The sequence below is a fragment of the Bison bison genome, unplaced genomic scaffold (genome assembly GCF_000754665.1).
Source record: "Bison bison bison isolate TAMUID 2011002044 unplaced genomic scaffold, Bison_UMD1.0 scf7180017864155, whole genome shotgun sequence".
NCBI classification, from domain to species: domain Eukaryota; kingdom Metazoa; phylum Chordata; class Mammalia; order Artiodactyla; family Bovidae; genus Bison; species Bison bison.
This window is the reverse complement of record NW_011494727.1, coordinates 296,061-312,292: the sequence shown is the minus strand read 5'-3', so window position 1 is coordinate 312,292 and position 16,232 is coordinate 296,061. Positions and strand designations below refer to the sequence as shown.

The 16,232-nt window shown below is 49.7% G+C and overlaps 2 protein-coding genes across 2 annotated transcripts; one reads left to right on the top strand and one right to left on the bottom strand.

Moving 5' to 3' along the window:
- Positions 1-7,153: 7,153 nt before the first annotated feature.
- On the top strand, positions 7,154-8,128 carry LOC104989442 (myeloid-associated differentiation marker-like). Its single transcript, XM_010841122.1, has one exon. The coding sequence runs from the start codon at positions 7,154-7,156 to the stop codon at positions 8,126-8,128; it is 975 nt and encodes a 324-aa protein (XP_010839424.1).
- Positions 8,129-12,821: 4,693 nt separating this feature from the next.
- LOC104989441 (myeloid-associated differentiation marker-like) lies at positions 12,822-13,797 on the bottom strand. Its single transcript, XM_010841121.1, has one exon. It carries the CDS (start codon positions 13,773-13,775, stop codon positions 12,822-12,824), a length of 954 nt encoding a protein of 317 aa, XP_010839423.1. The 5' UTR covers positions 13,776-13,797.
- Positions 13,798-16,232: the final 2,435 nt, after the last annotated feature.

Below are 16,232 nucleotides of genomic sequence, written 5' to 3'. Positions count from 1 at the left end.
GTGAATATGTTTTTTTTTTTTTTTTTTTAGATTCCACACATAAGTGCAATTGTGCTAGTTTTTCTGTATCTCCCTTTCAACTCAGTGTAACATCCTCCAGGTTTATCTAAGTTGTTGCTAATGTCAGAATTTCTTTCCTTTTAAGGGCTGAATAATATTCCATGTGTGTGTGTGTGTGTGTGTGTGTGTGTGTGTGTGTTTCTTATTCTATTCACCCACCGATGGACACTCAGGTTATTTTCATTTTGCCATGCTCCTTAGTATCAGATAAGATGAAAGGGCAAAAACTAAAATTGCAGATTTGGAAAAATAAAATTTCTACAGATTGTTATAAAGTGTTCCATTATTTAAAACATAATCCAAAAGTGACATATACATGTCTTGATACTGCTTGTTGTAAAATGTTATCATACACTTTATAGAAGGAGAGGACTTCTTGAATTTCATTTTCCATCAAAAGATAATCCGTGCACCAATGTGTTGTAAACTACTGTTAAAATATAGAGCAATATAAACACCCCAGAAAGTTTCCGCATGCCCTTTTGAGTAAATCCACCTCTCCAACCCAAGAGGGGACCACTTTCGATTTGCATAGTAGATTAGTTTAACCTATTTCAGAATGATACTGTGTATATTCTTTTGTTTCTAGAATCTTTCAATTATCACAAAGTTTTTGAGATGCATCCATGTTTTGTGTAGCTTATAGTTCATCCTTTGTATTGTAATACTCTAGGTTTGACTGTATTACTGTCTTTATTCCCCTGTTGATTGATATATTGCCTGTTTCTAATTTGGGATTATTATGCGAAAGCTGCTATGAATGAACATTCTCATATAAGACTTGTAAAGGAAGATTTCATTTCTGTTGAGAAAATACTTATGGTTGAAACTGCTGGGTCACAGGGTAGTTTATGTTTAATTGTATAAGAAACTGTCAGACCCTTGAGTGTAGCTTTTACACGCCCACAGTGATGTACGCATGTTCCAGTTGCTCCACGTGACCACTGCATTCTGCATTGCTTCTTCACTGACCTCCATTTCATTTTCTTCCTAACAACCGGAGGGACAGTTCCGATGTGGGCACCTGATTGAGTGGCCCAACCGTAAAAAATGTCAGTGAGGCATCATCACTCACGGCTAAAATCCAACTTATTTCTCTGGTGTTCAGGCCCATCCAATACCTCTGTTACTCTGCACCTCATTTGTGATGCTCAGATAAGATGCAGGACTCTGTAGTGACCTGTCCACAATCACTGCTTACCACAGGGTAAAGGCTGAGAAGTATCAATCTGGGAGCAATGAGAGGCGGAGCTTGTGGGATCCAGGAAGACTTCCTGGAGGAGGTGATGTGGAGGTCAAGGACGAGTTAGAATTAACAAAGCAAAAAGACAGGAAACAGTTGCAGGATTAAATTTTTGCTCAAGGATCTCATGAGTCTTCAGTGGCAGAGCTGATGTGACTGCTGCTTGTGTGTAGGAAGGAGGAGGGAGAAGGGAGAATTGAGCCTGGCTAACTGGAGGCTGATTCATATCCCCACTTGAGTAAGGAACGAGGCTTTGGGGTGGCACAACGTAAGGATTTGGAGCTGAGAGACTTCCCTAAAGCCAAGACCACATGGCCTACAGCCTTGGAGCAAGGGTAGACGAGGAAAAACCATGCCCTTCAGCCAGAGGAAAGGTCAAGGCTGACATCCGCCCCACATGAGTTTTGCCTTTTTTTTTTTTAAGTTTCCACAAGAGGAATAGAAATTTCAGGTCTTCTTTTCTTGTGCGTTTGGATCCCAATGTGCATGATCCCTGAGATCCCACAACTCCAACCTGGGAAATTAACACAGTCAGTGCCCAATAGGCGATTGATCTGGAGGGTCCTGGACAGGAGCAGGTGCAGTTATTCTGCGTGAAGCTCCCAACCCAGTAGGACCCTTCCAGGAAAAGGGGTCCTGTAAAAGAGGGTCTCAGTTTAATGACAAAATACATGAGGAACAACCCACTGTGAATCCCAGGAACTCCAGTGAACACACATCAATCAGAAATACTCAGTAAACAAATTCACTTTATATGATAAAACACATTAGAAAAAGAATCATGAAGTAAGGACAGGAAGACGTGAAAGAGGACCATAAAGGGCTGAAGAGTGTCTTCCAAAAATTCATGTCTACTCAAAACTTCAGAATGGGCCTTATTTAGAAGTAGGATCTTTGCAGACATATGTAGTTAAGAATGGAGGGTGGGCCTGAAATCTCATGACTGGTATCTTTATAAGAGAAATGAGAGATTTTCACACACATAGTTGAGAGAAGATGAGTACATGAAGGTGGAGGCCGAGACATAGATAAATGGCCACAAGCTAAGGGGCCTCTAGAAACTAAAAGAGGAAAGGAAGGGCCCTCTTTCTGAAGAATCTGAAGCAGCACAGTTCTACTGACACCTTGATTTCAGACTTCAGGCCTCCAGGACAGTGAGAGAATAAATCTCTGTTGTTTTAAGCCAGCAAACTTGTACCAACTTGTTGCAATAGTCCTAGGAAACCAAGCTAAGTTTCCAGAAAGGAAAAAAGAGTTTTTGTTGTATTTTTTAAAAGTTTACAGACAGAATGCCTGATCTCCTGCCCTAGAGCATGGTGGTCACATGGATCCCAGCACCCCTTGTCATATTTTGTGTCCCCCAGTGTCTGAGACTCACAGGGGAGGAGCCACTGATCTAGAGAAGGCTCCTTCCCTCCCACAGGAGCCAGGAGGGAAGGAAATAAGTAAAAGGGATGGAGAGGACTAGGGCCCCTGGAGAGTTTAGCTGCACTTGTTGGGGGCGGTTAAAAAGTAAGAGGCCATGTGCATGACATGGTCTTATGTTTATAAACCTGGAAAAAAACTACAGATATGTATCACAAACATGCGTGCATGTATGTATGTGTGTGCATGCTCAGTCCCTCTGTAGTGTCAGACCGCATGGACTATAGCCCACTAGGCTCATCTGTCAATGGCATTTTCCCAGACAAGATTACTGGAGTGGGTTGCCATTCCCTTCTTCAGGGGATCTTCCTGACCCAGGGATCAAACCTATGTCTCCTGAGTCACCTGCATAGACAGGCAGATTCTTTACCAGTGAGCCACATGGGAAGCTGCATATGTACACACATGTCTACGTATGATTTTAGAGCATGTGAAAGGTGTTGAAGATTGTACATGAGATTGAGGATACGGATGATCCCTGAATGGAGAGGTGGACACTCCGTGAGCAGGCAGGAAGCTTGGCCATGCCCAAGAGGGTAAACAGGGCACATGTGAGATGCTCATAGCCCTGCTTCGTGCCAATTATACCTGAGAAGAAGGAAATATAGAAAATACTAAACAAAGGTGAGAATGAAAAGCAGTGGAAAGTAAAGGACATGGCAGCTACTCAGCTCCACCCCTCCTTCCAGAGGCAACATGGCCCAGTGACACCAGATCTCCTGAAGCTTCCAGAGGAGCTGGAAATCCAGATTTCCATGTGAAATTAAAACACTGCAGCTACCAACACTTCAGGAAAAAATAATACTGATTCTACACCATCTCTTCCTAAAAACTCTGTGAAGAGAAACCAAACACATCCCTGGGCCACCTTCAGGACACACAGGTTTGCAACACCTGATCTGGAAGAATGAAGCTTGCATGCACTTATGTCCAAAGTGGGGCTAGGGTCTTCTGTGTCCTCTGTGAGAGGGAGGGGAACAGGTAGCCAGCATGGACTGAGTGTGTTTTGTGCCAGGCCCTTTCATGAGGCCTTCACATGCTATTATTTATTGAATTGACATAAATCAGATATTAAGTTTCCTCATCCTACACAGATGAGGAAACTGAGGCTTTGATGACTAATTTGCCCAGGATCATTCAGTTATGAAGTGTCTCCTCCAGGCCCCACAGCCTTCTTGTCACTCTGAGTATCCATCTCCCCTCCTCCTTCTCTGCCCTTCTGACACCTCTTCCTCCTTCCTCTGTCCTGATCTTGACCTTCCTGGTGCACTGTCTTCCAGTCCACATGCCTGGCTGCTGGGGCAGGCAGGGCTCAGCCACATCCAGGCTGTGCTCTGTTGGGGGCACCATGTCCAGGCTCACAGACTAGAGTGGAGGAGGGCTGAAGGGAGACTCAGACAAACTTCCACTTCCTGCTTTCCAGGTGGGGGAACTGAGGCCCAGAGAGGGCACAGGCCTGACCCAGGGTCACACAGCTGGAACCCCCATGACTCTCCCACTCCAAATCCTCCCTCTGTGCCATTAAAAGACTCCAAAATTGTCTTTCACCCTTAAGTGGAAATCCCAGTGGCAGTTCAGGGAGTTAAGTTGGTAACAAACTGGGGTTCAGAGCATTAACATCCCAGAATAACTTATATCTGGTGCCCCTCCCCACCCCTGGCAGTGCCCACTGGGAAGCCAGCAGGCTCCAGGGCTCCACTGGGAATTGGGGCTCAAGGAGCTTTTTGAGTCCAGGGAGGTTCTCAGGTTTGCTCTGTGTTTCTCTTTCCAGCCTCAGCTTGTCCCAGGGTTTATTATCAGCAAAGGTGACAAGGCCCCTGATGGCAGGAAGCTGCCTGGGGCTCAGGGTGCTGGTCCTTCCACCCTGGGGGCCTCTCAGCAAATAGTCCCTTGGAAACAGGGCAGCTGTCCCTGCGGAGGGGCTGGCTGGGAGGGGCCTCACTTCCCCAACACTGGACCCTGGAGGAGCCCCTGTGTGAGCAGGACTGCAGCCCTGGCTGGAGGGACTGTCTTGGGCAGGTGACCTGGGCAATTCCGTGGTCTCCAGGGTCCCTGCCACTCTGGCCAGTTGTCCCTGTCACAGCCCTGAAACCCCTTCAGGCCCCTGTTCTCCTGTCTCAGTTCCAGTCCAGGCCTCTCCTCCATGGGAAGGTTGGCTCCATGCCTGCATCCCTTCTGGGTCAGAAGACACCTACTGGGCTGCCTCAGGGCCACTGGGACCCTGGGATCCCCCCAGTCATCTCCACTCTGCCCCCCGCCCCCACCCCAGTCCCGGGTGCATTCTCAGGGCTGTCTCCTCCCGGAGGTCAAGGAGGTGCTTCCTCTTTCAGCTCCTGCCCTTAAAATGGTCCAACCATCTGTCCATCCCCATCGCCTCTCTGGGAGGCCTTCAGCATCAGACACAGCGTACTTGTTCATTTCCAATCCCTTGGTTCCCACCTTGGAACCTGCTAACCAGTCTCCCAGGTCAGAAAAATCCTGCTCATGTAGGACTACTCCTAGATCTTTCCAGACTCACATCTGGATGGCTCCTTGGAAGCTGAAAAGCCAAACATTATGTTTATTTATTCTGTGGTTCCTCCATGACTCTCCTCCTTGGAGTCATGCTGGGTTGAGGTCTCCCTTCCCAAATGAGGAAGAATCAAACATTAAGGCAAAATTGAGGGAAGGGGATTCAGAATAGTGGCTACTATTACCAAAAGGTGTGGGGTCTGGTTGTTCACTGCCCAAAAGTCAATAAACAGGCCAGGTTGGTGGGAAGGAAAGTTTACTTCATTTTAGATAGTGGCAATTTGGCGGGAGGGTGGATGTCTATCCCAAGGCTGACTCCCCACCCCACCCTATCCACCGTACATCCCTGCCAAGCAGGAGGTGAGAGCCTTTATAGGCTGAGGGAGGGGGCTACATGCAGAAACATCACAGTCAGCTCTGACAGTCATCTTCATATCGGTCCTCGGTGGTCTGACTCGCATCATCTTGATTGTTTTAAGTACAGTTAATCTTCAGTTTTAGGGTTGGTTTGTTTCCATTTGTTTGAGGCCAGTTCTCAGAACTGGCAACTTATGTCATGGCTACAGTCTGATCATCATGTAGTTGACTTCTTCCACCTGGTGTAGGTTCCAGTACCTATAAGACAGCTCACAGGATATGGATCAGAATATTATCTATAGCCCTCAAGGAGGAACTAAAGATCCTTGACTACACTTAATGAGTTCATTATTATTATTATTTGGTCTCCTTTGTCCGTTTTCCTTTGTTTCTGCATGTTCTCATTTCTTTGATTAAACTCATTCTTTAACTAAAGTTTTCCATAGACAAAAGGCAGGCAGGGTCATGGAGGAAAGGACCATAGAGTCCTGCTCTGTTTCACTACTTCCCACATCATCTTGTCCCCACGCCTTGCTCTCATCCCATGGCTCCTCCCTGTTGACCCCTGAAGCTGCCCTCCTCCGGGTGGGGCTGTGTCCCCTCAGATGGCAGCTTCTTCTAGTGATGCTGCGGGGAGGACAGGTTGGCACATGTGTGTCTTCAGGTTGCTGTGGAAGGAGGCTGTGGCCCTACAGCCGTGTCCTGGGTCCCAGAGCCCCGAGCTTTGGTCCTGGGCTCCCACCCATGGGCTCTGTTGATATATGCGCTATACAGCAAAGCATTCAAATCCACACATTTGGCATTTTTATCTGGGGTTCCCACATCCTGTTCATGCCACCTTAAGGAAAGCAGTTAATTCTCTGAGCTTTAAGTTTTGTCCTGTGTAAAATGGGGTTAGCAATACAATCCTCAATCCCATTTCTGAAATTCTTGGGGTCAGATATAATTCTAAATTCAGTTTTTTCAGCTTCAGGTATGTGACACGGTACATCTCTATACAACACGTCACCCCACTGGGGTCTGAAAAGACCTTGTAATCAAACACATCAGTGTTTCTGCAACTGAACTTTTGAACATTCACTTTAAATGAAATAAATAGAGATCACAAATTTTCTCATGTCTGTTTAGGTTAAATTTGTTACCAAATTTTTTTTTTAATTTGTTTTCAATTTTGAGAGACCTGAAGGGTTGGGGTTAGAGATAAGGGCCATCCTATCCTGTGTCTCAGATAATGGCCCACAGCTCAGAGAGATCCAGGATGTTCGTGGTTTGAGGCCAGACCCAACCCAGCTGTGAGGTTTGGGATAAGACAAATCTCCTGACAAGGCCAAGGGTGATGGGTGGGGACAACCATTCTGGAGCGGCTGTGCTGTTACCCGAGTGTCTGGGCCACTGGTTCTAACTCCATGGGTCCTGAGCCTCAGCTGTCACAGGGCCCTGAGCCTTTTCCAGATGTCTGGCTTAATCCACCTCCAGAACTGGACCTTTCTCTGGCAGGTCCTCAGTGAAGACCACTGCCATACTGGTGACCGTGACTTGCCTGACCATCACAGCACCATGTCCACTGGGGTCACACACCCAAACCTGGATGACTGGAACACAGTGTGCTGCTTCTTCCGCCTGCCACAGCTCTTCTCTACCTGCGTGGCCTTCTCCCTGGTGGCCGACATGGGCATTTGGAGAGGGAACATAGGTAACTGGTCCATGTCCATCTGGTGCTTCTGTTTTGCTGTGACACTCATAATAGTCACAGTCAAGTTTTTTGATTTTGAATCACACTTTCCTCTCTTCTGGTACAACCTTTCCATCACCTACGCCTGCTACGCTGCCATCCTCTGCCTCTTGGCCTCCGTCGTCTACTCCATCACCCACGTCCAGTTCCTGCCTGATGGACCTCTCCGGGACCGGGCCACCGCAGCCACGACATTATCCTGTATCGCTTCTGCCTTTTATGCCATGGATGCCTTTGTGTGGAACTACTATTGGCCCGAAGATATCCCCTGCTATGTGTACGCATTACCAGCCCTGCTGAAGGTGCTGGAGACCTTTGTGGCTGGTGTCATCTTTGCCTTCCTCAGCAACACCTCCCTGTACCTGCACCAGCCGGCCCTGGAGTGGTGCGTGGCTGTCTACTCCATCTGCTTCATCCCAACAGCACTAGCTATGCTGCTAAAACTGGGTGACTGGGAGAACATACTGCCTGTCCCCTTCCCCATTTTCCAGTTGGGGCTAACCTTGCTCTCCGTCCTCCTCTACATCAGCGCTCTGGTCCTCTGGTTGCTCTACCAATTCTATGAGGAATTCGGCGGGCAGCCCCAGTGGTCCAGTGATATCAGCTGTATCGATGACCTCATATGCACCTGGATCCAGCGACTGGCTGTGGCCGTCCTGACAGCCATTAACCTATTGATTTATGTGGCTGACTTGGTGTACTGGGCCCGCCAGGTTTCTATAGGGACTGAGGACAGCCCAGGGACTTCTGATCCCCTCTGGTCACAGGAGGTCTCCTCACTGAGCTCTGTTATCTTCTGATGTCCTCAATGGATGTGAACTTGGGCAAACTCTAGGACATGGTGAGGGACAGGGAAGCCTGGCTTGCTGCGGTCCACGGGGTCGCAGAGAGTCAGACACGACTCAGAAAGTGAACAACAGCAATGTCCTCTGATGTCCTCTTCCTGGCTCCCTCTCTCCCTCTTCACATCTTTCCCCACTCATCTCTCTCTTTTCTGTTTCCTTCCCTCCTTCTGCTCTGTCTCCTTCCTATTTTGTTGGGTTGCCCGCATTCTGTTTTGCCTCCTTTTTGCTCTCATATTTTCTACATTTTCTGGGGGTTTTTGCCCCTTTTCTGGTCGTCCTTGGTTTTCTCGTCTCCTGTGTCCTGACTCCCTCTCCCCATTCTCCTTTTGATCCATCAGGATCGTAGACTCCTTTCTTCTCTGCCCACCATCCCCTCCCACCTCCTAAGGTGCTGACTCCATAGTACACAGCCCTCTGTACAGCTGTTCACACCCTGAGCCTCCGGAGGGGCCTCATTGCCAAAGCAAGTCTGTCCACCTGGGGGTGCCTTAGTTGGTGTGTATGTGGGGAGAGTTAGGGGGTGGGTTGGAAGGGGTTGGTGGCTGGAGGTATATAGCTAGAATTTGGCCTCCTTTCTCCCAGTGGAGAGGAATGTACAGTGTACCTCCCCTTTAAGTCACGCAAAAATCTCTGGAGGTCAGTAATTCCCAGTGAGCAGGACTCTGGATCCCTGGGTCCCATGTTGTATTCAGCCCCACCTGAAATTGGTTCCGGAATTTTTCCAGGCTTACTAAATATCCGCTGTGTAGAGGTCATCTTAACAGAAGTTGGGATACATTTTATCCCAACTACTTTCTGGGAAAATAAAAAAGGAGCTGGTAAAAAATCACAAGGTCTTGAAGACATCTGTCTACAGTATTTGTGGGGGGCTGCGATGTGGCCTCCTACCTCAGTGATCAAAGCAGCAGGTCCTGCCTCTGCAGGGAGCCATATCCTGGAGCTGACAGACTAGTAAGACACGTGGTCCAGTGGACTCGGCTACTCTTACCAGAACTAGATGAGTAATAGCACTTGAGTGGTCTATCAGTGAAATCTTTACCTGGCCTGGGAAAGAGCATTCCTACTAACCTGGGACAAATTGGTTAAAGATGTATCTGAAAACCTGGTTGAAATTAAGGTGGAAATAGATGGGCTGTGTAATAAAGAATACTGTCTACCATCCAGTTCTACAAGAATCTAGTCATCAGCTACTGCAGTCACTGATCTACAATCCACCATGAAAGGAATTGAGGGCGAAGATCAGGATAAGGCACTTTGTGCTCTGGGAAAACTGGAAGAACTGGCCCTCAAAGAGGTATTTTCAGGAGAAAGTTTTATGGATCTAGTTTCTTGCACCCTCTCATGCTCTTGCAGAAAAGTGCTAAAACTGTTAAATAAGATGCCTGTACCTCAGGAAGACTGTTTATTATTCTGAGGTTGGCTTGAATAAAATTTCCCATTTCTTTCTTAGACTGTTGATTAATTTTTAATTGACAAAATCAAGTACGCATTGATGCCTACAAGTCTGGGTAAAGAATTTCATATTCTTCTATTTTCCTAAGTCAAACTGAACACAACACTGGGAGCTCACTTCTAAAAGGATGGAGATGCCTCTGTGCTTTAGTAAAAGAATCGCCCAGGGTTGGCTCACCTGAGGGGCTCACTGTCCAAGCCTGTGGTTCATGACAGCGGCTGCTCCATCCCTCCTGTTGGGGGGTTAAGTGTCATTTGTCACAATTCCAAGACTGGTCCTATCCCCTCACTGTGGAGCTCAAAAGAGAGTGTAAAGGTCCTTTGCTTAGTCCAACCCTCTCGTCATACAGGAGGAGCAGCTGGACCCCAGGGAGGGGCAGGACGTGTCCAGAGTCACCCTGTGTGTGGCAGAGTCAGAGTCAGGACCAGGTGCCCTGTCCCCAGGCCGGCTGTCTGTCCATGGCTCCATGCTGCTTGTGACAAGTGTGGCGGAAGCATCCTCCAGGCTGGGATTCTGCCCCGTCCACCCTCATTCTGCACAAACCTGCCCCGTCCCCCCAAGGAGGGCACTCACTGCTGCTGAGTCAGTTTCCTCATCTGCTAGATGGGGGAGGGGTGCCAGAGACCCCTGGTCCCTCCCAGCCCCCCTCTTCCCAGGGCCCCTGGACTTGCCAGTCCTGGAGACTCAGACATGGAGATGGAAGCCAGCTCCCTCCGCTCTGTCCACCCTCTCTGCTTAGAAAAATGAGGAGTCTCTCAAAATAATAATAAGAAAATATCCCCAGGATTTATAAGGAAAAAACAGTAAGATACAGAATTATGAATAGTATTATACATTTTAAATAATCAAAGGAGAGAAAATAAAAATAAATACGTCTGTATTTGCTTGATTCATATCAAAAAGCACATGAACGACTCCTAGGAGTCCAGTGGAGCAGTTACCTGGTCCTGGTGGGGGAGGGGAGCTGAGGGTTGAGTAAGGAGGGATTATATGGCTCAATATATGGCTTTTTAGAACAACTTGATTTTGAAATATGGAAGTAAATTAACTTTTTAAGAAAACAAAATTCAAGCTTGAAAAATATCCCAAGAGGAGAAGAAGGGTCAGGGGAGGGATGGTTGCCAGATGGTCTCCATGTTCCCTGCAGACTTGATGGACAGGCTGGGGGAGGAGCTGAGAGATGCCCACACAGGCTTGTCTCCAAAGGCAGAAGGAAGGGAGATGTTTTGGGTCCAGGGGTCTGGGGAGGGGAAGCAGTGGCCTCCAAGCCCACCTGCTGGGTGACCATGGCCTCCCCCAGCCCTTTAGCACACACAGTTGATGGAGAAGCCCCCTCGGTGCCCAAGTCTCAGGCCCTTCCCTTGCTCCCTGCCTGGCCTGGGCTCCCTGTCTCCTGGGGCAGCGGCCAGAGGCTCTCTTCTCAGCCAGCCAGAGCTGGCTGACAGGCAGGGTGACTCCAGCTGATGTCCCCTAGACTGTGGCCTGAGCTGCATCCAGAACAGAGCTGAGGGCACAGATGTTCCCATTCTCTGGCTTTTCTTGGAAAATCATGGAGATGACTTCTTCAATCCAGCTTTGAGTGGAGAGAAGAGAGACCCTTCTCTCCTGTGGCCTCAGGCACCTGGCTGTCCACCCTGGTTGGGGATGGCAGTGCTGGCTGCCAATCCATGTGGCCCTTGTCTGTGAGGCTGGCTGTGAATGTCCTTGTAGAGAGGCTGGTGGCTGGAAAGAGAGTGATGCTCTCCATCAGCCCCCACCTAAAGTCTCCACACTCTGTTTTTTTTCTGGCTGGTTTTCCAACAGGGACTGACCTGACTGAAATAGGGGTGCTGTTGCAGGATCTATGGGTGGGGCACTGCAGCCAGACCAGGACACACAGTGTCCAGGACGTGACTCCTGGACCCAAAGGAAGGATTCCAACCTCGTTCCCACAGATCCACAACTCTTGCAAGTCCACTACCCTTGTTTCCTAGTTTTATAAACGAGAGGAGGGATGAGGTGCTGAAGGTCAGCAGGGGGCACCCATCCCTCTTCCTGCACCCTTGTCTGGAAGCTCCCCAATGCTGAGGCACCAATATCAAATTGAGATGAATGGACCTCTGAGGGGGGGTGTCACCCCCAGGAAATAATGTCATCCTCCAGGGAACAAATGCAACTGGAAAAGTGAGGCGGAGGCAGGGTATTAATTAAGTCCCAGGGACATCTTCTTGGACCCACAGGATTCAGGATGTTAAGGAAATTGACACTTGTCTCCATCCCATCTCAAGCCTTTGTTGCCGTCTCAGTGCTGGGTGGTGTCCACTGACACTCAGCTCAGAGAGAAAAAAGAAAGAGATAAGAGGAGGACCCGAGGGAGTAGAGAGAATATGGAGCCATGTTACTGCTAAAGATGCACGTTCCCAAAGCAAGAGAGTTTTTGTCCTGAAGAGATGAAGGCCTCTAGTCCTTGGGGAGGGGGCTGAACTCCACCAGGCGTGCAGCCCTCACTGCTCTCGAATTCTCCTGGAGATGCGGTAGAGCTCCATGGCTGCCCTGGCGTCTTCCACTGAGTTATGTCACAGCACGCTCTCCTGCAGACACAGGACAGAGAGGGGACTGGGGGCTGAATCCAGGCACCATGGGACCCGGGCCTTCCCTGCTAACATCCTGATGTCCAGGGCAGAGGTGGGTCAGGGATGAGTCCCCAAGGCTTGTGACACCCTGGACCTGACAGGTGTCTGGGGCAGCCCTGGCTTCACCCATGAGCCCAGGGCCCAGGCAGGGCCAGGCAAGAAATCCAGATCCTGAGGACAGGTGTGCCGTCCAGGGGTTTCCCACACTCTGGATGGGGGCAGGACACTGCGAGAATACTGGAGTAGGTTGCCATGCCCTCCTCCAGGGGATCTCCTGACCCAGGGATTGAACCTGTGTCTCTTATACCTCTTGCATTGGCAGGCATGTTCTTTACCACTAGCACCACCTGGGAAGCACCCCTAGCTTATACCCTTCCTCTTTTCTTTATATAAACTATGAGGAAAACCTGGGGAGTTAGGAGTGGATTCTTTGGGACATGACTTCACATTCTCCCCAGGATTAGCAGCTTCCTCGATAAAGCTATTTTTCTTTTAACTGACACTTTTCCCTCACCATTGGACTTCTGAAAAGAGGCAGCCAAACCTGAGGGAGGTCCCTAAGTAAGGATCCAGGAAGAGAACATCATGACTTGTAAAGAAGAGGGAACTGGGAGCCCCTGAGCTGATCCTCGGTCCTTGAAAAAACCATGTGGGCCAAGAACACCAAGTCGACCACGTAAATCAGCAGGTTGATGGCTGTCAGGATGGCCACAGCCAGCCGCTGGTCCCAGGTACAAAGAGAGTAGATGAGCCCATCATTGCAGCTCGACCACTCGGGCTGGCCACCAAACTGCTCGTCAAACTGGTAGAGAGGCCAGAGGACCAGAGCGGTGGTGTAGAGGAGGACGGAGAGCAGGGTCAGCCCCAAAAGAAAAGTGGGAAAGGCAATGGGCAGCCTGTTGTCGCAGTCACACCAGTTCAGCAGAAGGGCCGTGGCTGCCAGGAGGAAGCAGATGGAGTACACGGCCACGCACCACACCAGGGCTGGCTGGTGCAGGTACAGGTGGCTGTCAATGATAAAGGCGAAGATGACACCAGCCACAAAAGTCTCCAGCCCCTTGAGCAGTCCTGGCACAGTGACCATGTAGCCGGTGATCACGCCGAGCCAGACCCAGGTACGAGCCCAGGCCGCTTCGCTGGCATAAGCCACAGAAGCAATGCAGGAGAATGCAGTGGCGGCGATGGCATGATCCTGGGAGCGGCCATGGGGGAAGAACCAGATGTAAGTGATGGGGTAAACGATGGAGGCCGAGGTGCAGAGGAGGGCAGCGTAACAGGCATAGGTGATGAGAAAGTTGTACCAGGAGAAGGGGAAGCGGGACTGGAGCCCACAGAACTCAATTATGAGGATGATGAGGGTCAGGAGAAAACAGAAGCACCAGATGAATACAGACCAGTTACTCACGGCCCCCATCCAAGTGCCCACGCTGGCCACAAGGGAGAAGGCCAGGCAGGTGGAGAGCAGCTGCAACAGGCGGAGGAAGTAGCCCAGGAGGATTGCAGAAAGCAGGCCTGAGGATGAGCACATGGTGATCATGAAGTCAGATCAGTCTCTGTCACCAATATGGCGGTGGTCTTCCCTGAGGACCCATCAGAGAAAGATCCAGCTCTGGAGGGGGATTAAGTCAGATGCCTGGAAAAGACTCAGAGTCCTGCGACTGCTGAAGCTCAGGATCTGTGGAGTTAGAACCAGTGGCTCAGACACCTGGGTAACAGCACAACTGCTTCAGAATGATTCTCCCCACCCATCACCCTTGGCCTTGGCAGGAAACTTATCTTATCCCAAACCTCACAGCTGGGTTAGGTCTGGCATTAAACCATGAATATATTTTTTTAAATTATTACTTTGTGGTACATGACGTTATCTGCAGAAACATGGGGTAGGATGGTCCTTATCTACATTACTCAATTTTCATGTCTCCGAAAATTTAAAAAGAATTAAAAAAAAATTCATTTGGCCTTTAATGTCATGGATTTTGCTCCAAATTGGAATCTTGAATAAATATAATATTAAATTAAAATAATTCATTTGGTAATAAAGTTTTACCTCAACAGACATGAGACAGTTTCTGATCTTTATTTCACTTAGTGTGAATGTTTAAACGTTTGGTTGAAGAAACACTACTGGGTTTGACTGTAAGGTGCTTTAAGACCCCAGGGGGTGTTACATCATACAGGGTAGATTCACCATGTTTCATGACTGAAGCTGAAAAAGTCTGAATTCTGGAGGATATATGACCCCAAATGTTTCAGGAATGAGGTCCTGGATTGTACAGTTAACTCCATTTTGCAGAGGAGGAAACAAAAAACATTCACGGACTTAAGTACCATCCCTAATTTCGTACCATGGCTGCTGCTGCTACTAAGTTGCTTTAGTCGTGTCTGACTCTGTGTGACCCCATAGACAAAAGCAGCCCACCAGGCTCCTCTGTCCCTGGGATTCTCCAGGCAAGAATACTGGAGTGGGTTGCCATTTCCTTCTCTCGTACCGTGGCTAGGAAGTGGAAATTCAGATAGAAGTACCAAAGCTGTGGGTTTGAGCACTTTGTTCTGTACCGCACAAGTTGGTAGGGCCCATGGATGGGAGCCCAGGACCAAACTCGAGCTCTGGGACCCAGGACACAGCTGCAGGTCTTCCTTCCACAGCAACCTGAAGACACGCGTGTCCCGGCCTGTCCTCCCTGCAGCATAACTAGCAGGAGCTGCCATCTGAGGGGACACAGCCCTACTCAGAGGAGTGGGATCAGAGATTAACAGGGAGGAACCATGGGATGAGAGCAAGGCCATGGGGACAAGATGACATAGGAAGTAGAAACTATTCTGAATCCCCTCCCCTAATTTTGCCTTAACATGTGGTTCTTCTCCACTGGAACAGGGGACACCCACCCGCATGACTCCAAGGTGGAGCATCATGGGGGAACCACAGAATAAATTAACATAATGTTTGACTCTTAAGCTCCAAAGATGCCATCCAGATGGGAGTCTGGCAGTAGTCCTACCTGTGAGGATTCTCTTGGCCTGGGAGACTGGTTAGCAGCTTCCAAGCTGGGAAGAAGGGATTGGAAATGAACAGGGATGCTCTGTCTGATGCTGATGTGGAGGTTTTCAGGGCATCTCAGGGAGGAGGTGATGATGGATGGATGATCAGACCCCTTTTAAGGGCAGGAGCTGAAAGAGGAGACCTCTGCAGGACCCCTGGGAGGGGCCAGCCCTGAGGATGCTCCCAGGACTGGGGTTGGCGGGGAGCAGAGTGGAAATGACTGGGGGGACCCCAGGGTCCCAGTGGCCCTGGGGCAGCCCAGTGGGTGTCTTCTGACCCAAAAGAGATGCATGCATGGAGCCAATCTTCCCCATGGAGGAGGGGCCTGGACTGGAACTGAGACAGGAGAACAGGGGCCTGAAGGGGTTTCAGGGCTGTGACAGGGACACGTGGCCAGAGTGGCAGGGACCCTGGAGACCACGGAATTGCCCAGGTCACCTGCCCAAGGCAGTCCCACCAGCCAGGGCTGCAGTTCTGCTCACACAGGGGCTCCTCCAGGGTCCAGTGTTGGGGGAGTGAGGCCCCTCCCAGCCCGCCCCCTCCTCAGGGACACCTGCCCTGTTTCCAAAGGACTATTTGCTGAGAGGCCCCCAGGGCTGAAGGGCCAGCACCCTGAGCCCCAGCCAGCTTCCTGCCATCAGGGGCCTTATCATCTTTGCTGATAATAAACCCTGGGACAGGCTGAGGCTGGAAAGAGAAACACAGAGAAAACCCTGAGAACCTCCCTGGACTCACAGAGCTCCTTGAGCCCCAATTGCCAATGGAGCCCTGGAGCCTGCGGGCCTCCCAGTGGGCACTGCCAGGGTGGGGAAGGGGCACTAGCATGGGGGAAGCTGGGGGTGTCGTGCTGCCTGTTCCCCAGTTGCTCTCCCACCAGCATCCCCAAAGTCACCCTTGATTCCACCTAAGGTTAAATGACAACTTTGGATCCATTTGATGGCACAAGGGAGGACT

Excerpts from the sequence above, each read along its gene's own strand:
- LOC104989442 (XM_010841122.1), top strand. The coding sequence starts at position 7,154 with ATGTCCACTGGGGTCACACACCCAAACCTGGATGACTGGAACACAGTG.
- LOC104989441 (XM_010841121.1), bottom strand. The coding sequence starts at position 13,775 with ATGATCACCATGTGCTCATCCTCAGGCCTGCTTTCTGCAATCCTCCTG.